The following is a 25,332-nucleotide window of genomic DNA, read 5'->3' on the forward strand; positions in this document are numbered from 1 at the left end:
ATAACGACCCATACCACTCTATAATATGGAGTATAACGACCCATACCACTCTATAATATGTAGTATAACGACCCATACCACTCTATAATATGGAATATAATGACCCATACCACTCTATAATATGGAATATAATGACCCATACCACTCTATAATATGGAATATAACGACCCATACCACTCTATAATATGGAATATAATGACCCATACCACTCTATAATATGTAGTATAACGACCCATACCACTCTATAATATGGAGTATAACGACCCATACCACTCTATAATATGTAGGATAACGACCCATACCACTCTATAATATGGAATATAATGACCCATACCACTCTATAATATGGAATATAACGACCCATACCACTCTATAATATGTAGGATAACGACCCTAATGACCCATACCACTCCATAATATGTAGTATAATGACCCATACCACTCTATAATAGAATATAACGACCCATACCACTCTATAATATGGAATATAATGACCCATACCACTCTATAATATGTAGTATAACGACCCATACCACTCTATAATATGGAGTATAACGACCCATACCACTCTATAATATGTAGTATAACGACCCATACCACTCTATAATATGGAATATAATGACCCAAACCACTCTATAATATGGAGTATAACGACCCATACCACTCTATAATATGTAGTATAACGACCCATACCACTCTATAATATGGAATATCATGACCCATACCACTCTATAATATGGAATATAATGACCCATACCACTCTATAATATCGAATATAATGACCCATACCACTCTATAATATGGAATATAACGACCCATACCACTCTATAATATGGAATATAATGACCCATACCACTCTATAATATGTAGTATAACGACCCATACCACTCTATAATATGGAGTATAACGACCCATACCACTCTATAATATGTAGTATAACGACCCATACCACTCTATAATATGGAATATAATGACCCATACCACTCTATAATATGGAATATAACGACCCATACCACTCTATAATATGTAGGATAACGACCCTAATGACCCATACCACTCCATAATATGTAGTATAATGACCCATACCACTCTATAATAGAATATAACGACCCATACCACTCTATAATATGGAATATAACGACCCATACCACTCTATAATATGGAATATAACGACCCATACCACTCTATAATATGGAATACAACGACCCATACCACTCTATAATATGGAATATAATGACCCATACCACTCTATAATATGGAATATAACGACCCATACCACTCTATAATATGGAATATAACGACCCATACCACTCTATAATATGGAATATAATGACCCATACCACTCTATAATATGGAATATAATGACCCATACCACTCTATAATATGGAATATAATGACCCATACCACTCTATAATATGTAGCATAATGACTCATACCACTCTGTAATATGGAATAGAACGACCCATATGACCCATACCACTCTATAATATGTAGTATAACGACCCATACCACTCTATAATATGGAATAGAACGACCCATACCACTCTATAATATGGAATATAACGACCCTAATGACCCATACCACTCTATAATATGGAATATAACGACCCATACCACTCTATAATATGGAATATAACGACCAATACCACTCTATAATATGTAGTATAACGACCCATACCACTCTATAATATGGAATATAATGACCCATACCACTCTATAATATGGAATATAACGACCCATACCACTCTATAATATGGAATATAATGACCCATACCACTCTATAATATGGAATATAACGACCCATACCACTCTATAATATGGAATATAATGACCCATACCACTCTATAATATGTAGTATAACGACCAATACCACTCTATAATATGGAATATAATGACCCATACCACTCTATAATATGTAGTATAACGACCCTAATGACCCATACCACTCTATAATATGTAGGATAACGACCCTAATGACCCATACCACTCCATAATATGTAGTATAATGACCCATACCACTCTATAATATGGAATATAACGACCCTAATGACCCATACCACTCTATAATATGTAGGATAACGACCCTAATGACCCATACCACTCTATAATATGGAATATAACGACCCATACCACTCTATAATATGGAATATAATGACCCATACCACTCTATAATATGTAGTATAACGACCCATACCACTCTATAATATGGAATATAACGACCCATACCACTCTATAATATGTAGTATAACGACCCATACCACTCTATAATATGGAATATAACGACCCATACCACTCTATAATATGTAGGATAACGACCCTAATGACCCATACCACTCCATAATATGGAATATAATGACCCATACCACTCTATAATATGTAGTATAACGACCCATACCACTCTATAATATGGAATATAACGACCCATACCACTCTATAATATGTAGTATAACGACCCATACCACTCTATAATATGGAATATAATGACCCATACCACTCTATAATATGGAATATAACGACCCATACCACTCTATAATATGTAGGATAACGACCCTAATGACCCATACCACTCCATAATATGGAATATAATGACCCATACCACTCTATAATATGGAATATAACGACCCATACCACTCTATAATATGGAATATAATGACCCATACCACTCTATAATATGGAATATAACGACCCATACCACTCTATAATATGGAATATAACGACCCATACCACTCTATAATATGGAATATAATGACCCATACCACTCTATAATATGGAGTATAATGACCCATACCACTCTATAATATGGAATATAATGACCCATACCACTCTATAATATGGAATATAACGACCCATACCACTCTATAATATGGAATATAACGACCCATACCACTCTATAATATGGAATATAATGACCCATACCACTCTATAATATGGAATATAATGACCCATACCACTCTATAATATGGAATATAATGACCCATACCACTCTATAATATGTAGTATAACGACCCATACCACTCTATAATATGGAATATAATGACCCATACCACTCTATAATATGGAATATAACGACCCTAATGACCCATACCACTCTATAATATGTAGGATAACGACCCTAATGACCCATACCACTCTATAATATGGAATATAACGACCCATACCACTCTATAATATGAAATATAATGACCCATACCACTCTATAATATGTAGTATAACGACCCATACCACTCTATAATATGGAATATAACGACCCATACCACTCTATAATATGGAATATAACGACCCATACCACTCTATAATATGGAATATAATGACCCATACCACTCTATGATATGGAATATAATGACCCATACCACTCTATAATATGGAATATAATGACCCATACCACTCTATAATTTGGAATACAATGACCCATACCACTCTATAATATGTAGTATAACGACCCATACCACTCTATAATATGGAATATAATGACCCATACCACTCTATAATATGGAATATAACGACCCTAATGACCCATACCATTCTATAATATGTAGGATAACGACCCTAATGACCCATACCACTCTATAATATGGAATACAACGACCCATACCACTCTATAATATGGAATATAATGACCCATACCACTCTATAATATGGAATATAACGACCCATACCACTCTATAATATGTAGTATAACGACCCATACCACTCTATAATATGGAATATAATGACCCATACCACTCTATAATATGGAATATAACGACCCATACCACTCTATAATATGGAATATAACGACCCATACCACTCTATAATATGGAATATAATGACCCATACCACTCTATAATATGGAGTATAATGACCCATACCACTCTATAATATGGAATATAATGACCCATACCACTCTATAATATGGAATATAACGACCCATACCACTCTATAATATGGAATATAATGACCCATACCACTCTATAATATGTAGTATAACGACCCATACCACTCTATAATATGGAATATAACGACCCATACCACTCTATAATATGTAGTATAACGACCCATACCACTCTATAATATGGAATATAATGACCCATACCACTCTATAATATGGAATATAACGACCCATACCACTCTATAATATGTAGGATAACGACCCTAATTACCCATACCACTCCATAATATGTAGTATAATGACCAATACCACTCTATAATATGGAATATAACGACCCATACCACTCTATAATATGGAATATAATGACCCATACCACTCTATAATATGGAATATAACGACCCATACCACTCTATAATATGGAATATAACGACCCATACCACTCTATAATATGGAATATAATGACCCATACCACTCTATAATATGGAGTATAATGACCCATACCACTCTATAATATGGAATATAATGACCCATACCACTCTATAATATGGAATATAACGACCCATACCACTCTATAATATGGAATATAACGACCCATACCACTCTATAATATGGAATATAATGACCCATACCACTCTATAATATGGAATATAATGACCCATACCACTCTATAATATGGAATAGAACGACCCTAATGACCCATACCACTCTATAATATGGAATATAACGACCCATACCACTCTATAATATGGAATAGAACGACCCATACCACTCTATAATATGGAATAGAACGACCCTAATGACCCATACCACTCTATAATATGTAGTATAACGACCCATACCACTCTATAATATGGAATATAACGACCCATACCACTCTATAATATGGAATATAATGACCCATACCACTCTATAATATGGAATAGAACGACCCATACCACTCTATAATATGGAATATAACGACCCATACCACTCTATAATATGTAATATAATGACCCATACCACTCTATAATATGGAGTATAATGACCCATACCACTCTATAATATGGAATATAATGACCCATACCACTCTATAATATGGAATATAACGACCCATACCACTCTATAATATGGAATATAACGACCCATACCACTCTATAATATGGAATATAATGACCCATACCACTCTATAATATGGAATATAATGACCCATACCACTCTATAATATGGAATAGAACGACCCTAATGACCCATACCACTCTATAATATGTAGTATAACGACCCATACCACTCTATAATATGGAATAGAACGACCCATGCCACTCTATAATATGGAATTTTTTCGACCCATACCACTCTATAATATGGAATATAACGACCCTAATGACCCATACCACTCTATAATATGGAATATAACGACCCTTACCACTCTATAATATGGAATATAACGACCCTAATGACCCATACCACTCTATAATATGTAGTATAACGACCTTAATGACCCATACCACTCTATAATATGGAATATAACGACCCATACCACTCTATAATATGGAGTATAACGACCCATACCATTCTATAATATGTAGTATAACGACCCATACCACTCTTTAATATGTAGTATAACGACCCATACCACTCTATAATATGGAGTATAACTGCCCATACCACTCTATAAGATGGAGTATAACGACCCATACCACTCTATAATATGGAGTATAACGACCTTAATGACCCGTACCACTCTATAATATGTAGTATAACGACCCTAATGACCCATTCCACTCTATAGTATGGAATATAACGACCCTAATGACCCATACCACTCTATAATATGGAATATAACGACCCTAATGACCCATACCACTCTATAATAAGGAGTATAACGACCCATACCACTCTATAATATGGAATATAACGACCCATACCACTCTTTAATATGTAGTATAACGACACATACCACTCTATAATATGTAGTGAAACGACCCATACCACTCTATAATATTTAGTATAACGACCCATACCACTCTATAATATTTAGTATAACGACCCATACCACTCTATAATATGTAGCATAATGACTCATACCACTCTATAATATGGAATATAAAGACCCATACCACTCTATAATATGGAATATAACGACCCATACCACTCTATAATATGGAATATAAAGACCCATACCACTCTATAATATGGAATATAACGACCCTAATGACCCATACCACTCTATAATATGGAGTGTAATGACTCATATCACTCTATAATATGGACTATAATGACCCATACCACTCTATAATATGGAATTCAACGACCCATACCACTGTATAATATGGAATATAACGACCCTAATGACCCATACCACTCTATAATATGGAATATAACGACCCATACCACTCTATAATATGTAGTATAACGACCCTAATGACCCATATCACTCTATAATATGGAATTCAACGACCCATACCACTGTATAATATGGAATATAACGACCCTAATGACCCATACCACTCTATAATATGGAATATAACGACCCATACCACTCTATAATATGTAGTATAACGACCCTAATGACCCATATCACTCTATAATATGGAATATAATGACCCATACCACTCTATATTATGTAGTATAACGATCCTAATGACCCATACCACTCTATAATATGGAATATAACGACCCATACCACTCTATAATATGTAGGATAACGACCCATACCACTCTATAATATGTAGTGTAACGACCCATACCACTCTATAATATGGAATATAACGACCCTAATGACCCATACCACTCTATAATATGGAATATAACGACCCATACCACTCTATAATATGGAGTATAACGACCCATACCACTCTATAATATGTAGTATAACGACCCATACCACTCTTTAATATGTAGTATAACGACCCATACCACTCTATAATATGGAGTATAACTGCCCATACCACTCTATAATATGTAGTATAATGACCCATACCACTCTATAATATGTAGTATAACGACCCATACCACTCTATAATATGGAGTATAACTGCCCATACCACTCTATAATATGTAGTATAATGACCCAAACCACTCTATAATATGTAGTATAACGACCCATACCACTCTATAATATGTAGTATAACGACCCATACCACTCTATAATATGGAATATAACGACCCATACCACTCTTTAATATGGAATTTAACGACCCATACCACTCTATAATATGTAGTATAACGACCCATACCACTCTATAATATGGAATATAACGACCCATACCACTCTATAATATGGAATATAACGACCCATACCACTCTATAATATGGAATATAACAACCCATACCACTCTATAATATGTAGTATAACGACCCTAACGACCCATACCACTCTATAATATGTAGTATAACGACCCATACCACTTTATTATATGGAATATAACGACCCATACCACTCTATAATATGGAATATAACGACCCTAATGACCCATACCACTTTATATTATGGAGTATAACGACCCATACCACTCTATAATATGAAATATAACGACCCATACCACTCTATAATATGGAATATAACGACCCTAATGACCCATACCACTTTATAATATGTAGTATAACGACCCATACCACTCTATAATATGGAATATAACGACCCTAATGACCCATACCACTTTATAATATGGAGTATAACGACCCATACCACTCTATAATATGGAATATAACGACCCATACCACTCTATAATATGGAATATAATGACCCTAATGACCCATACCACTTTATAATATGGAATATAACGACCCATACCACTCTATAATATGGAATATAACGACCCTTACCACTCTATAATGTGTAGTATAACGACCCATACCACTCTATAATATGGAGTATAATAACCCATACCACTCTATAATATGGAATATAACGACCCATACCACTCTATAATATGGAATATAACGACCCATACCACTCTATAATATGGAGTATAACGACCCTTACCACTCTATAATATGGATTATAATATCCCATACCACTCTATAATATGGAGTATAACGACCCTTACCACTCTATAATATGGAATATAATGACCCATACCACTCTATAATATGGAGTATAAAGAAAGAACAAATTGAATGAGACAAAATTTATGGCTTTTTATTCCCAAACAAAGAGGAAGGAGCTAATCAGTGGTCTAGCTATTCCAACACCTCTCATGCCGTTGCCGAGTGAATATGAGTTATGACAACATGAGACTGTTTCCAGGGTAACGTTCTAATTGAGGGCTCCACTACACTGGAAACAACAACAGCGTTCCTCCAACAGCGTTCCTCCAGACAGACTACACTGGGCCCATCAACAGGGTTCCTCCAGACAGGCTACACTGGGCCCAACTACAGTGTTCCTCCTGACTACACTGGGCCCAACTACAGGGTTCCTCCAGACTACACTGGGCCCAACTACAGGGTTCCTCCAGACAGACTACACTGGGCCCATCAATAGGTTTCCTCCAGACAGACTACACTGGGCCCAACTACAGGGTTCCTCCAGACAGACTACACTGGGCCCAACTACAGTGTTCTTCCAGACTACACTGGGCCCAACTACAGGGTTCCTCCAGACAGACTAAACTGGTCCCAACTACAGGGTTCCTCCAGACTACACTGGGCCCAACTACAGGGTTCCCCCAGACTACACTGGCCCAACTACAGGGTTCCTCCAGACAGACTACACTGGGCCCAACTACAGGGTTCCTCCAGACTTCACTGGGCCCAACTACAGGGTTCCTCCAGACTACACTGGGCCCAACTACAGGGTTCCTCCAGACAGACTACACTGGGCCCAACTACAGGGTTCCTCCAGACTACACTGGGCCCAACTACAGGGTTCCTCCAGACTACACTGGGCCCAACTACAGGGTTCCTCCAGACAGACTACACTGGGCCCAACTACAGAGTTCCTCCAGACTACACTGGGCCCAACTACAGGGTTCCTCCAGACTACACTGGGCCCAACTCCAGGGTTCCTCCAGACAGACTACACTGGGCCCAACTACAGGGTTCCTCCAGACTACACTGGGCCCAACTACAGGGTTCCTCCAGACAGATTACACTGGGCCCAAATACAGGGTTCCTCCAGACTTCACTGGGCCCAACTACAGGGTTCCTCCAGACTACACTGGGCCCAACTACAGGGTTCCTCCAGACAGACTACACTGGGCCCAACTACAGGGTTCCTCCAGACTACACTGGGCCCAACTACAGGGTTCCTCCAGACTACACTGGGCCCAACTACAGGGTTCCCCCAGACTACACTGGGCCCAACTACAGGGTTCCTCCAGACAGACTATCTGGGCCCAACTACAGGGTTCCTACAGACTACACTGTGCCCAACTACAGGGTTCCTCCAGACAGACTACACTGGGCCCAACTACAGTGTTCTTCCAGACTACACTGGGCCCAACTACAGGGTTCCCCCAGACTACACTGGGCCCAACTACAGGGTTCCTCCAGACAGACTACACTGGGCCCAACTACAGGGTTCCTCCAGACTACACTGGGCCCAACTACAGGGTTCCTCCAGACAGACTACACTGGGCCCAACTACAGGTTTCCTCCAGACTACACTGGGCCCAACTACAGGGTTCCTCCAGACTACACTGGGCCCAACTACAGGGTTCCTCCAGACAGACTACACTGGGCCCAACTACAGGGTTCCTCCAGACTACACTGGGCCCAACTACAGTGTTCCCCCAGACTACACTGGGCCCAACTACAGGGTTCCTCCAAACAGACTACACTGGGCCCAACTACAGGGTTCCTCCAGACTACACTGGGCCCAACTACAGGGTTCCTCCAGACAGACTACACTGGGCCCAACTACAGGGTTCCTCCAGACTACACTGGGCCCAACTACAGGGTTCCTCCAGACTACACTGGGCCCAACTACAGGGTTCCTCCAGACAGACTACACTGGGCCCAACTACAGGGTTCCTCCAGACTACACTGGGCCCAACTACAGGGTTCCTCCAGACTACACTGGGCCCAACTACAGGGTTCCTCCAGACAGACTACACTGGGCCCAACTACAGGGTTCCTCCAGACTACACTGGGCCCAACTACAGGGTTCCTCCAGACTACACTGGGCCCAACTACAGGGTTCCCCCAGACTACACTGGGCCCAACTACAGGGTTCCTCCAGACAGACTATCTGGGCCCAACTACAGGGTTCCTCCAGACTACACTGGGCCCAACTACAGGGTTCCTCCAGACAGACTACACTGGGCCCAACTACAGTGTTCTTCCAGACTACACTGGGCCCAACTACAGGGTTCCCCCAGACTACACTGGGCCCAACTACAGGGTTCCTCCAAACAGACTACACTGGGCCCAACTACAGGGTTCCTCCAGACTACACTGGGCCCAACTACAGGGTTCCCCCAGACTACACTGGGCCCAACTACAGGGTTCCTCCAGACAGACTACACTGGGCCCAACTACAGGGTTCCTCCAGACTACACTGGGCCCAACTACAGGGTTCCTCCAGACAGACTACACTGGGCCCAACTACAGGGTTCCCCCAGACTACACTGGGCCCAACTACAGGGTTCCTCCAGACTACACTGGGCCCAACTACAGGGTTCCTCCAGACAGAATACACTGGGCCCAACTACAGGGTTCCTCCAGACTACACTGGGCCCAACTACAGGGTTCCTCCAGACAGACTACACTGGGCCCAACTACAGGGTTCCTCCAGACAGACTACACTGGGCCCAACTACAGGGTTCCTCCAGACTTCACTGGGCCCAACTACAGGGTTCATCCAGACAGACTACACTGGGCCCAACTACAGGGTTCCTCCAGACAGACTACACTGGGCCCAACTACAGGGTTCCCCCAGGAATCTGAGATTAGTTCAGAGCTGCTCTCTCTCTCCATGTTCTCTATCCCTTTTCCTTTCCCTGCGTTGTTGGCTTTAGTTGCATATCTCCAGGTAATAATATCTCCAGGTAATAATATCTCCAGGTAATAATATCTCCAGGTAATAATATCTCCAGGTAATACTATCGCCAGGTAATAATATCTCCAGGTAATAATATCTCCAGGTAATACTATCTCCAGGTAATAATATATCCAGGTAATACTTTTCATCATTCTCCCTCTGTGGGGTGTAATCAGTCTTTTTTCCACTATGTCCCAAATCAGTATTTTATCCAGTATGTCCTAAATCAGTCTTTTATCCAGTATATCCCAAATCAGTCTTTATCCAGTATGTCCTAAATCAGTATTTTATCCAGTATGTCCCAAATCAGTCTTTTATCCAGTATGTCCCAAATCAGTCTTTCATGCAGTATGTCCCAAATCAGTCTTTATCCAGTATGTCCCAAATCAGTATTTTATCCAGTATGTCCCAAATCAGTCTTTTATCCACTATGTCCTAAATCAGTCTTTTATCCAGTATGTCCCAAATCAGTATTTTATCCAGTATGTCCTAAATCAGTCTTTTATCCAGTATGTCCTAAATCAGTATTTTATCCAGTATGTCCTAAATCAGTCTTTTTTCCACTATGTCCCAAATCAGTCTTTTATCCACTACGTCCCAAATCAGTCTTTTATCCAGTATGTCCCAAATCAGTCTTTTATCCAGTATGTCCCAAATCAGTCTTTTATCCAGTATTTCCCAAATCAGTATTTTATCCAGTATGTCCCAAATCAGTCTTTATCCAGTATGTCCCAAATCAGTATTTTATCCAGTATGTCCCAAATCAGTCTTTTATCCACTATGTCCTAAATCAGTCTTTTATCCAGTATGTCCCAAATCAGTATTTTATCCAGTATGTCCTAAATCAGTCTTTTATCCAGTATGTCCTAAATCAGTATTTTATCCAGTATGTCCTAAATCAGTCTTTTTTCCACTATGTCCCAAATCAGTCTTTTATCCACTACGTCCCAAATCAGTCTTTTATCCAGTATGTCCCAAATCAGTCTTTTATCCAGTATTTCCCAAATCAGTCTTTTATCCAGTATGTCCCAAATCAGTCTTTATCCAGTATGTCCAGTATGTCCCACTATGTCCCTGAGAGCAGAGAGGGTGGAGGAGGGATGAGAGCAGAGAGGGTGGAGGAGGGATGGGAGCAGAGAGGGTGGAGGAGGGATGAGAGCAGAGAGGGTGGAGGAGTGAAGAGAGAAGAGAGGTTGGAGGAGGGATGAGAGAGTGGAGGAGGGATAAGGATCATCATTGCAGAAAAGAGAGAAGATGAAAAGAGAGCTAGAGAAGGGAAGGAAAGAGAGATAGTGACAAAAGAGAGAGAGAGCAGTAACCCAGAAAACGTTTACACACACCAAGCACCTCGGGAAACTGTGATACTCAAATAGAAACAATTAGACCAGATCTTCTTAATGAGGCTTAATGATCCCTCAACATCTCTGGAGGAAAGCGAGAGAGAAGGAGAGGCAGGGATGGAGAGGGAGAGAAAGGGAGAGAGGGAGAGAGAGACGGAGAGGCAGGGATGGAGAGGGAGAGAGAGGGAGAGAGGGAGAGAGAGACGGAGAGGCAGGGATGGAGAGGGAGAGATAGGGAAAGAGAGAGGGATGGAGAGGGAAAGTGAGAAGAAGAGAGAGGGAGAGTGAGAAGGAGAGGGAGAGAGAGGGATGGAGGGAGAGAGAAGGAGAGGCAGGGATGGAGAGTGAGAGAAAGGGAGAGAGGGAGAGAGAGACGGAGAGGCAGGGATGGAGAGGGAGAGATAGGGAAAGAGAGAGGGATGGAGAGGGAGAGTGAGAAGAAGAGAGAGGGGGAAGGATAGAGAAGGAGAGGCAGGGATGGAGAGGGAGAGAGAGACGGAGAGGCAGGGATGGAGAGGGAGAGAAAGGGAGAGAGGGAGAGAGAGACGGAGAGGCAGGGATGGAGAGGGAGAGAGAGGGAGAGAGGGAGAGAGAGACGGAGAGGCAGGGATGGAGAGGGAGAGATAGGGAACGAAAGAGGGATGGAGAGGGAGAGTGAGAAGAAGAGAGAGGGGGAAGGATAGAGAAGGAGAGGCAGGGATGGAGAGGGAGAGAGAGAAGGAGAGGCAGGGATGGAGAGGGAGAGTGAGAAGGAGAGGGAGAAAAAGAAGGAGAGACAGGGATGGAGAAGGAGAGAGTAAGAAGGAGAGGGAGAGAGAGAAGGAGAGACAGGGATGGAGAGGGAGAGAGAGGGATAGCGAGGGAGAGTGAGAAGGACAGAGAAGGAGAGGCAGGGATGGAGAGTGAGAGAGAGAAGGAGAGGGAGAGAGAGAGGGAGAGAGAGAAGGAGAGGGAGAGAGAGAAGGAGAGGGAGAGAGAGAAGGAGAGACATGGATGGAGAGGGAGAGAGAGAAGGAGAGGGATAGAGAGAGGGAGAGAGAGAGAAGGAGAGGGAGAGAGAGAGAGAGAGGGAGAGAAAGAATGAGAGGGAGAGAGAGGGATGTAGAGGGAGAGAGAGAAGGAGAGGGAGAGAGATAGGGAGAGAGAGAAGGAGAGGGAGAGAGAGAAGGAGAGGGATGGAGAGGGAGAGATGCTGGGTAGAAAGGTGCATCTTGAGAAGACAGATTAAATGACTGTAGGCTACTGTGTGTGTGTGTGTGTGTGTGTGTGTGTGTGTGTGTGTGTGTGTGTGTGTGTGTGTGTGTGTGTGTGTGTGTGTGTGTGTGTGTGTGTGTGTGTGTGTGTGCGTGAAAACAAAAGTGGTCCTAAAACGGAGCCTTGAGGAACACCGAAATGTACAGTTCATTTGTCAGTGGATAAACCATCCACAGAAACAAATTGATATCTCTCCGACAGATAAGATCTAAACTAGGCCAGAACTTGTCCGTGTAGACCAATTTGGGTTTCCAATCTCTCCAAAAGAATGTGGTGATCGGATGGTATCAAAAGCAGCACTAAGGTCTAGGAGTACGAGGACATAGGCAGAGCCTCAGGTCTGACGCCATTAAAATATAATTTACCACCTTCACGAGTGCAGTCTCAGTGCTATGATGGGGTCTAAAACCAGACTGAAGTGCTTCATATATATTGTTTGTCTTCAGGAAGGGAGTGAGATGCTGCGCAACAACTTATTCAACATTTTGGGGAGATTCGGTATAGGCTGATAGTTTTTTAATATTTTCTGGGTCAAGATTTGGCTTTTTCAGGAGAGGCTTTATTACTGCCACTTTTAGTGAGTTTGGAACACATCCGGTGGATAGGGAGCTGTTTATTATGTTCAACATAGGAGGTTCAAGCACAGGAAGCAGCTCTTTCAGTAGTTTAGTTGGAATAGGGTCCAGTATGCAGCTTGAAGGTTTAGAGGCCATGCTTATTTTCATCAATGTGTCAAGAGATACAGGATTAAAAAACTTGAGTGTCTCCATTGATCTTAGGGCCTGGCAGAGTTGTGCAGACTCAGGACAACTGAGCTTTGGAGAAATACTCAGATTTAGAGAAGAGTCCATATTTAGCTTCCTAATTATCATGAGCTTTTCGTTAAAGAAGTTCATGAATTTATCACTGCTGAAGTGAAAGCCATCGTCTCTTGGGGAATGCTGCTTTTTAGTTAGCTGTGCGACAGTTTAAAAAAATACATTTTGGAATGTTCTTATTTTCCTCAATTAAGTTGGAAAAACAGGATGATCGAGCAGCAGCGAGGTCTCTTCGATACGGCACGGTACTGTCTTTCCAAGCTGGTCGGAAGACTTCCAGTTTGGTGTAGCAGCAGTAAGGGCTCTTCGATACTGCACGGTACTGTCTTTCCCAAGCTAGTTGGAAGACTTCCAGTTTGGTGTAGCAGCAGTAAGGGCTCTTCGATACTGCACGGTACTGTCTTTCCCAAGCTAGTTGGAAGACTTCCAGTTTGGTGTAGAGTCATTTCCGTTCCATTTTTCTGGAAGCTTGCTTCAGGGCTCAGGTATTTTCTGTATACCAGGGAGTACATTTCTTGTGACTAATGTTTTTAGTTTTTAGGGGTGCGACTGCGTCTAGGGTATTACGCAAGGTTAAATTGAGATCCTCAGTTAGGTGGTTAACTGATTTTTGTACTCTGATGTCCTTGGGTAGGTAGAGGGAGTCTGGAAGGTCATCTAGGAATCTTTGGGTTGTCCGAGAATTTATTGCACAGCTTTTGATGATCCTTGTTTGGGGTCTGAGCAGATTATTTGTTGCGATTGCAAACGTAATAAAATGGTGGTCAGATAGTCCAGGATTATGAGGAAAAACATTAACATCCACAACATTTATTCCATGGGACAAAACTAGGTCCAGAGTATGACTGTGACAGTGAGTAGGTCCAGAGACATGGTCCAGAGACATGTTGGACAAAACCCACTGAGTCGATGATGGCTCCGAAAGCCTTTTGGAGTGGGTCTGTGGACTTTTCCATGTGAATATTAAAGTCACAAAAAATGTGAATATTATCTGCCATGACTACAAGATCCGATAGGAATTCAGGGAACTCAGTGAGTAACGGTGTATACGGCCCAGGAGGCCAGTAAACAGTTGCTATACAGAGTGATTGAGTAGGCTGCATAGATTTCAGGAATAGAAGTTCAAAAGACGAAATACAGTTGTTTTCTTTTTATAAATTTAAATTTGCTATCGTAAATGTTGGCAACACCTCTGCCTTTGCGGGATGGTGAGGCCTCATTTAACACAGTAAATTCATCCGGTTTAAGCCATGTTTCTGTCAGGCCAATCACATCAAGATTATGATCAGTGATTAGTTCATTGACTATAACTGCCTTGGAAGTGAGGTGTGTGTGTGTGTGTGTGTGTGTGTGTGTGTGTGTGTGTGTGTGTGTGTGTGTGTGTGTGTGTGTGTGTGTGTGTGTGTGTGTGTGTGTGTGTGTGTGTGTGTGTGTGTGTGTGTGTGTGTGTGTGTGTGTGTTTGTGTGTGTGTGTGTGTGTCTCTTTGTCATTGTGTATATGTGATGTGTAGAATACCACAGTCATTACCACTGAATCAATGTCTAGGTAATTAGCAGCCCTTTGACAGTAGCAGATATATCACGTTTAACTGTATTACTGCATTATTCTATTATAATGATCAGACTATTAAACAAGCTGTACCTTTTATCCTGTTGTAATATCCTTCCCTGGATTAGATAGAGCACTGTGGGGACTAAAGCCTTGTTCACACTGCAGGCCTTAATGCACTGTGGGGACTAAAGCCTTGTTCACACTGCAGGCCTTAATGCACTGTGGGAACTAAAGCCTTGTTCACACTGCAGGCCTTAATGCACTGTGGGGACTAAAGCCTTGTTCACACTGCAGGCCTTAATGCACTGTGGGGACTAAAGCCTTGTTCACACTGCAGGCCTTAATGCACTGTGGGAACTAAAGCCTTGTTCACACTGCAGGCCTTAATGCACTGTGGGGACTAAAGCCTTGTTCACACTGCAGGCCTTAATGCACTGTGGGAACTAAAGCCTTGTTCACACTGCAGGGCTTAATGCACTGTGGGGACTAAAGCCTTGTTCACACTGCAGGCCTTAATGCACTGTGGGGACTAAAGCCTTGTTCACACTGCAGGCCTTAATGCACTGTGGGGACTAAAGCCTTGTTCACACTGCAGGCCTTAATGCACTGTGGGGACTAAAGCCTTGTTCACACTGCAGGCCTTAATGCACTGTGGGGACTAAAGCCTTGTTCACACTGCAGGCCTTAATGCACTGTGGGGACTAAAGCCTTGTTCACACTGCAGGCCTTAATGCTCAAATCGGTTTCGTTTTTCAAATCTGTTTTTGGAATACTGACTGTTCAAACAGCAACTTACAAGTAAATTACAAATAGGATGTCTGTGTTCAGACAGCAGTCATTTACTGACATGGCTACACTAGTTGTCATAGTAACGACGGGTGTGTGATCAGTGGTGAAGGCTGATTGATGGTGGTGCTTGTGCTTCCTATCACTCAGAAGTTATGTAACAAACTAAGGATGACAATTATGCCTCGCCAGGGTCGTTTCCCAGCTGTAAAAATACTTTTAAAGCCCCAGAGGATCAGTTGATCCATCTTTTGTGCTAGCCATAGCAGTCAGCTAGCTAGGTAGCCACAGCAGTCAGCTAGCTAGGTAGCCACAGCAGTCAGCTAGCTAGGTAGCTACAGCAGTCAGCTAGCTTTGTAGCCACAGCAGTCAGCTAGCTAGGTAGCCACAGCAGTCAGCTAGCTAGGTAGCCACAGCAGTCAGCTAGCTAGGTAGCCACAGCAGTCAGCTAGCTAGGTAGCCACAGCAGTCAGCTAGCTAGGTAGCCACAGCAGTCAGCTAGCTCGGTAGCCACAGCAGTCAGCTAGCTAGGTAGCCACAGCAGTCAACTAGCTAGGTAGCCACAGCAGTCAGCTAGCTAGGTAGCCACAGCAGTCAGCTAGCTAGGTAGCCACAGCAGTCAGCTAGCTAGGTAGCCACAGCAGTCAGCTGGCTAGGTAGCCACAGGTCAGCTAGCTAGGTAGCCACAGCAGTCAGCTAGCTAGGTAGCCACAGCAGTCAGCTAGCTAGGTAGCCACAGCAGTCAGATAGCTCGGCAGCCACAGCAGTCAGCTATCTAGGTAGCCACAGCAGTCAACTAGCTAGGCAGCCACAGCAGTCAGCTAGCTAGGTAGCGGTGTAGCGTTCTAGCACAGTCACTTATTTGTTTGTAAACAATGAACAAGCTAGTTAGCTACCACATGTTCTTGTCAGACTGTCAACAGAGTAGCTAGCGAGCAACAAGATATGCCAAATAACAGTCTAAAAACCAAACAGACACAAGTAACATGTCCAGGACTCCGATGTTTATCTGATTTCAAATCACCTTCGAAGGTAGTTTGAAATGTGGCTTGAAATATTTGATTCAATGTGCTTTTTGGGTGTTCAGACTGCAGGAAAAATATCAGATACGAATCGGATGTGTATAAAAATAGGATTTCAGTCACTTCAAACTGCCAGTGTGCACAAGGCTTGATAGACTTTATTCATATGGCGGCCATTGCCCATTGACTAACGTTTGTTTACACAATAACCTTCTAATTGTATAATTGTTTTACTGTGAATAAGGTCAATGACAGAGGTGTTGAACACACTTCCTGGAGGACCGTGTGTCTGGGTCATGGTTTTATCATGTCCTTTTCATTTGTGTCCATAACCAATTCATTACCTCAAGCACAAGGGAGGTGCAAAAACCATCCGACACAGCCCTCCACCAGGAAGTGAGTTTGACTCTGCCCTCCAAGAAGTGAGTTTGACTCTGCCCTCCAGGAAGTGAGTTTGACTCTGCCCTCCAGGAAGTGAGTTTGACTCTGCCCTCCAGGAAGTGAGTTTGACTCTGCCCTCCAGGAAGTGAGTTTGACTCTGCCCTCCAGGAAGTGAGTTTGACTCTGCCCTCCAGGAAGTGAGTTTGACTCAGCCCTCCAGGAAGTGAGTTTGACTCTGCCCTCCAGGAAGTGAGTTTGACTCTGCCCTCCAGGAAGTGAGTTTGACTCTGCCCTCCAGGAAGTGAGTTTGACTCTGCCCTTCAGGAAGTGAGTTTGACTCTGCCCTTCAGGAAGTGAGTTTGGCTCTGCCCTTCAGGAAGTGAGTTTGACTCTGCCCTTCAGGAAGTGTGTTTGACACTGCCGGTATGGGTTGAGGGTGTCTTCTAAAACATGTTTCCCTTTCTGACCAGAGTTCCTTTGGTTTCTCTTATATGATCTCTCTTGTTTTCCGCTGTGTTCTTCCTGTCCCTTTATCATTTTATAAGCCTCATATGATCCATTTATGACCTTTCTCTGACCTTTCTTTGTTCTCCTTCTCTCTTCCCTCGCTCCATGTCTCCTGATTCCTCCTCCTCGATTATTTTATTTTCTTTGCCTCTTCCACGTGTCTCTCTCTCTCTCTCTCTCTCTCTCTCTCTCTCTCTCTCTCTCTCTCTCTCTCTCTGTTTCCCACTGCTTCCCACTGTTTTCCGGCTGGCCAGCGAAGGGAAGATTGTGGTTCTGTCTTTGGCTATTGGTTTGGCTGAGCAAGATGACTTTGCCAATATCCCTGATCCAATCACCTCCATGCAGGAAGCACCACCAGCCAATCAGGAAGCACTTCCTCCTCCACCTGACAAGAGGTACCAGTCACAGTGTGAGAGAGATGTGTGTGTGTGTGAGATGTATGACAGAGAGCTGTGTGTGTGTGTGTGTGTGTGTGTGTGTGTGTGTGTGTGTGTGTGTGTGTGTGTGTGTGTGTGTGTGTGTGTGTGTGTGTGTGTGTGTGTGTGTGTGTGTGTGTGTGTGTGTGTGTGTGTGTGTGTGTGAGAGAGAGATTTATAACAGAGAGCTGTGTGTGTGTATAAGAGAGAGGGGTGTGTGTGTGTGTGTGCGTGTGCGTGCGTAAGTGTGTGTGTGGAAGAGAGAGAATTGGGACGGAAATGGGTGTAAGAGAGACAAGGACAGATAGCAGGTCTGTTATTACTGATGTGTCATTGCAGTAGGTATAGTAGGTAGATAGCAGGTCTATTATTACTGATGTGTCATTACAGTAGGTATAGTAGGTAGATAGCAGGTCTGTTATTACTGATGTGTCATTACAGTAGGTATAGTAGGTAGATAGCAGGTCTGTTATTACTGATGTGTCATTACAGTAGGTATAGTAGAGTATGTTGGTTTCCACAGTCTGGTCACCCCTGATACAAGTCATTATTCAACGTCCATTGATGTCTGAGGACGTTGGGAGAGGATGTGGAAACCGGCCACTAGGGGCACCACTGTTACCTTCCAGTAGGTTTAGGTTGTGGACGGGGACAGGGAAGGGGATGGAGAAGGGGAGGGGGAAGGGGACAGGGGACAGGGAAGGGGATGGAGAAGGGGAAGCGGAAGGGGACAGGGGAAGGGGACAGGGGACGGGAAGGGGACGGGGACAGAGGAAGGGGACAGGGGACGGGGACAGGGGATGGGGTCAGGGGACAGGGGAAGGGGACAGGGGACAGGGGACGGGGATGGGGACAGGGGAAGGGGACAGGGGACGGTGATGGGGACAGGGGACGGGGACAGGGGACGGGGACGGGGACAGGGGATGGGGACAGGGACAGGGGAAGGAGACAGGGGATGGGGATGGGGACAGGGGAAGGGGACGGGGACAGGGGACGGGGACAGGAGACGGGGACAGGGGACGGGGATGGGGACAGGGGACGGGGACAGGGGAAGGGGACAGGGGACGGGGACAGGGGAAGGGGACAGGGGACAGGGGATAGGGGACGGGGAAGGGAATGGGGAAGGGGACAGGGCACGGGGATGGGGACAGGGGATGGGGACAGGGGAAGGGGACGGGGACAGGGGAAGGGGACAGGGGATGGGGACAGGGGATGGGGACAGGGGACGGGGACAGGGGCAGGGGAAGGAGACAGGGGATGGGGATGGGGACAGGGGAAGGGGACAGGGGATGGGGACAGGGGATGGGGACAGGGGAAGGGGACGGGGACAGGGGAAGGGGACAGGGGATGGGGACAGGGGACGGGGACAGGGGCAGGGGAAGGAGACGGGGACAGGGGACGGGGACAGGAGACGGGGACAGGGGACGGGGATGGGACAGGGGACGGGGACAGGGGAAGGGGACAGGGGACGGGGACAGGGGAAGGGGACAGGGGAAGGGGACAGGGGACAGGGGACGGGGACAGGGGACAGGGGATGGGGATAGGGGAAGGGGACCGGGGAAGGGGACAGGGGACGGGGTCGGGGATAGCGAATGTGCCTCTGATTCCAATAGATGCAAGTTCGAATCCAGAAAGTTGATCTTGATTTTTTTATTTTTTAAACCTTATTAACCCCAAACCTTAACCATAGAAATTCAGAGTTAATGCCTAAACTTAACCTTAAACACTTTGACATTAGACTTTGAAACCACTTTGAAATGTTACATTTGAGAAACGTGGATGAAGATACATTATGGCGTGAGTGAGAGAGCTTGTTGGGTTGCCAACCAAGGCTGTCTGCCGAATGAACCAATCTAGAGGTCTTGTCTTGACATTACAGACTTCATGCAGTTTCATTGTGAGACCTGGTGAGAGCAAATTACAATGAGATGACTGATAAACAGCCAGTCAAGGAGACCACAGCAGGACAATGAGATGACTGATTAAACAGCCAGTCAAGGAGACCACAGCAGGACAATGAGATGACTGATAACCAGCCAGTCAAGGAGACCACAGCAGGACAATGAGATGACTGATAACCAGCCAGTCAAGGAGGCCACAGCAGGACAATGAGATGACTGATTAAACAGCCAGTCAAGGAGACCACAGCAGGACAATGAGATGACTGATAACCAGCCAGTCAAGGAGGCCACAGCAGGACAATGAGATGACTGATTAAACAGCCAGTCAAGGAGACCACAGCAGGACAATGAGATGACTGATAACCAGCCAGTCAAGGAGACCACAGCAGGACAATGAGATGACTGATAAAACAGCCAGTCAAGGAGACCACAGCAGGACAATGAGATGACTGATAAAACAGGCAGTGAAGTGAAGAAGGGAGAGATAAGAGGTGAATAGTAAAGGAGTAACCCAGCTGTTATCTCCCGTCTGGACTGCTGCTACTTACTGTGACTGTGTGCTACTGATATCTGTCTCACCTGCTACGTACTGTGACTGTGTGCTACTGATATCTGTCTCACCTGCTACGTACTGTGACTGTGTGCTACTGATATCTGTCTCACCTGCAGGTGAATACACTACGGTCGTTCTGGATACTAGTGTCTGCTAAATGACTAAACCATAAATGATGTAAAGCAGTAGTAAAGCAGTACTAGTGCAGTACTAACCCAGTAATAATGCAGTACTAACCCAGTAGTAAAGCAGTACTAAAGCAGTAGTGAAGCAGTACTAGTGCAGTACTAACCCAGTAGTAATGCAGTACTAACCCAGTACTAACCCTGTAGTAAAGCAGTACTAGTGCAGTACTAACCCAGTAGTAATGCAGTACTAACCCAGTACTAACCCTGTAGTAAAGCACGAGTAAAGCAGTACTAAAGCAGTACTAAAGCAGTACTAAAGCAGTAGTAATGCAGTACTAACCCAGTACTAACCCAGTAGTAAAGCACGAGTAAAGCAGTAGTAAAGCAGTATTAATGTAGTACTAGTGCAGTACTAACCCAGTACTAACCCAGTACTAAAGCAGTAGTAAAGCAATAGTAAAGCAGTGCTAAAGCAGTAGTAAAGCAGTACTAAAGCAGTAGTAATGCAGTAATAACCCAGTACTAACCCAGTACTAAAGCAGTAGTAAAGCAATAGTAAAGCAGTGCTAACCCAGTACTAAAGGAGTACTAAAGCAGTAGTAATGTAGTACTAGTGCAGTACTAACCCAGTACTAACCCAGTACTAAAGGAGTACTAAAGCAGTAGTAATGCAGTATAAAAGCAGTAGTAAAGCAGTACTAGTGCAGTACATAACCCAGTAGTAATGCAGTACTAACCCAGTAGTAATGCAGTACTAACCCAGTAGTAAAGCAGTACTAAAGCAGTAGTGAAGCAGTACTAGTGCAGTACTAAAGCAGTACTAAAGCAGTAGTAATGCAGTACTTACCCAGTACTAACCCAGTAGTAATGCAGTACTAAAGCAGTAGTGAAGCAGTACTAGTGCAGTACTAAAGCAGTACTAAAGCAGTAGTAATGCAGTACTAACCCAGTACTAACCCAGTAGTAGTGCAGTACTAAAGCAGTACTAAAGCAGTTCTAAAGCAGTAGTAATGCAGTACTAACCCAGTACTAACCCAGTAGTAATGCAGTAGTAATGCAGTACTAACCCAGTACTAACCCAGTAGTAATGCAGTACTAACCCATTACTAACCCAGTAGTAAAGCACAAGTAAAGCAGTACTAAAGCAGTAGTAATGCAGCACTAACCCAGTACTAACCCAGTAGTAATGCAGTACTAAAGCAGTACTAAAGCAGTAGTAATGCAGTAGTAATGCAGTACTAACCCAGTACTAACCCAGTAGTAATGCAGTACTACCCCATTACTAACCCATTACTAACCCAGTAGTAGTGCAGTACTAAAGCAGTACTAAAGCAGTTCTAAAGCAGTAGTAATGCAGTACTAACCCAGTACTAACCCAGTAGTAATGCAGTACTAACCCAGTAGTAAAGCACGAGTAATGCAGTACTAACCCAGTACTAACCTTACTAATCTAGTACTAATGCAGTACTAATGCAGTACTAAAGCAGTACTAATGCAGTACTAATGCAGTACTAATGCAGTACTAAAGCAGTACTAATGCCGTACTAAAGCAGTACTAGTGCACTTCTGTAAAGGGTCCTCTTTTCAAAAGTAGTGCACTATATTGGGAATAGGGTGCAATTTAAGACACACTCTAATGACCTGGCATCCTGCGTTAGTGTTCTCCTCTTCTGCAGTATCTTCCTACATTATTCTCTCTTTCTTCTCTTCAGTCAATCTCTCCTCTGCTCTCCCCCTTGGCATTTATTGGTTTTATCTCCCTTGTTATATAGCTGTGGCCACCGAGTCTTTCTACCTCGTCGTGTGTTCTTTATTAATTTATTTATTTTATTCCTCTCGTTTTATATCTCCTTCATTAGCTTATTTTCTTCCATGCCTCCGGTGCTGCTTCTCTGAGAGTCCCATCTCTCGTTCTCGGGTGCTCTCTCTCCCCCACCCTCTCCCTCTCTCTCACTCTCTCTCTCCTTCTCTCTCCTTCTCTCTCCCCCACCCTCTCTCTCTCTTTCTCTCTCCCCCTCTCTCTCTATCTCTCTCTCTCTCTTTCTCTCTCCCCACACCCTCTCTCTCTATCTCTCTCTCTCTCTCGCTCTCTCTCTCTCCTTCTCTCTCCAACACCCTCTCTCACTCTCTCTCTCGCTCTCTACCTCTCTTTCTCTCCCCCCACCCTCTCTCTCTCTTTCTCTCTCCCCCACCCTCTCTCTCTCTCCCCCCACCCTCTTTCTCTCTCCCCCCACCCTCTCTCTCTCCCCCCACCCTCTCTCTCTCCCCCCACCCCTCTCTCTCTCTCTCTCTCTCTCTCTCTCCCCCCCACCCTCTCTCTCTCTCTCCCCCCACCCTCTCTATCTCTCTCTCTCTTAATCGCTCCACATCGAGTTACCCAAAGAGTCTCCTCATTATCCAGAAACATGCTAGTCACTTACGTAACCACTCTGAACCACACTGCTATAAATATAGCTTTTCCTGGACAGACAGGCAGACACCTCACATAACAAAGATAGGCTGCCCAAATGTCTGATATCTTTAAGGATTTCCAGACATCCAAGAGATGACTGCCTTCATCTGTTAGATCCCCTCTCTCTCTATCTGTCTCTCTCTCTGTCTCCCCTCTCTCTGTCTCTCTCTCTCTTTCTCTCTCTCTGTCTCCCCTCTCTCTCCCTCTCTCTCTCTCCCCCCACCCCCTCTCTCTCTCCCCCCACCCTCTCTCTCTCCCCTCTCTCTGTCTCCCCCCACCCTCTCTCTCCCCTCTCTCTCTCTCCCCCCACCCTCTGTCTCTCCCCTCTCTCTCTCTCCCCCCACCCTTATCTTCGGTAGCTCTTTGAGTGTAATGCATTTCGTATTCTACCACTCTGTGTGTCATGATAGGAACTGAACTACAGAGGACCACTCTGTGTGTCATGATAGGAACTGAACTACAGAGGACCACTCTATGTGTCATGATAGGAACTGAACGACAGAGGACCGCTCTGTGTGTCATGAGAGGAAGCTGGCGTACACTATAATGTAGTATTCATGTAGACACAACATACACTTCCATGTTGTTGTTAATTTTTTTACAAATTTCAGCTGTTGACGGTGTCTGTGTGATTTTATCATTAATGTAACATCAGAGTGTATTCATGTGTTTGGTCATGAGGCTCTCTGACACACACACACACACATACACACTCACATACACACACACACATACACACACACACACACACACACACACACACACACACACACACACACACACACACACATACACACACACACACACACACACACACACACACACATACACACACACACACACATACACACACACACACACACAGACACACACACACACACACACACACAGACACACACACACACACACATACACACACACACACACACACACATACACACACACGCACACACACACACACACACACGCACACATACACACACACACACACACACACACACACACACACACATACACACACTGAGAGAGCGTTTCCCTGTAGACCAGCAGTTAGGCCATTTCATCCAATACTTTGATTCTGTGACCAAATGGAGATTGTTAAACTACACTTTGAACAATAAATGGTGATTGAGCATCATTAATGACTAATTTCCAGTTATTAATCGTCAAACCAGCTATTTTTAACATGCCATTATAGCATGAACCTGACACATACAATTATTCGTAACTTGGAGATCTTGCTTCAATGTTTTCTAACAGAGCAGCTATCTATGAACCTGTAAGGCCAGTTTCCCGGACCCAGATGTAGACTGCTCCTCTCCTGGACTAGGCTTTATCTATGTCCGGGAAACTGGCCCTTAGCGTCTAGAGAAATGTTCTGTAGTCTTCC

At 43.9% G+C, this 25,332-nt stretch overlaps 1 protein-coding gene across 1 annotated transcript in view; it reads left to right on the forward strand.

Moving 5' to 3' along the window:
* The window catches only part of LOC139383416 (synaptotagmin-7-like), a 128,039-nt gene that overhangs the window by 38,338 nt on the left and 64,369 nt on the right, over positions 1 to 25,332 (forward strand). The window contains exon 3 of the mRNA XM_071127959.1: positions 18,747 to 18,887. Coding sequence (XP_070984060.1) covers positions 18,747 to 18,887 — 141 coding nt within the window. The remainder of the gene's footprint in view (positions 1 to 18,746; positions 18,888 to 25,332) is intronic.

Source organism: Oncorhynchus clarkii, chromosome 2, assembly GCF_045791955.1.
Source record: "Oncorhynchus clarkii lewisi isolate Uvic-CL-2024 chromosome 2, UVic_Ocla_1.0, whole genome shotgun sequence".
Lineage (NCBI taxonomy): Eukaryota > Metazoa > Chordata > Actinopteri > Salmoniformes > Salmonidae > Oncorhynchus > Oncorhynchus clarkii.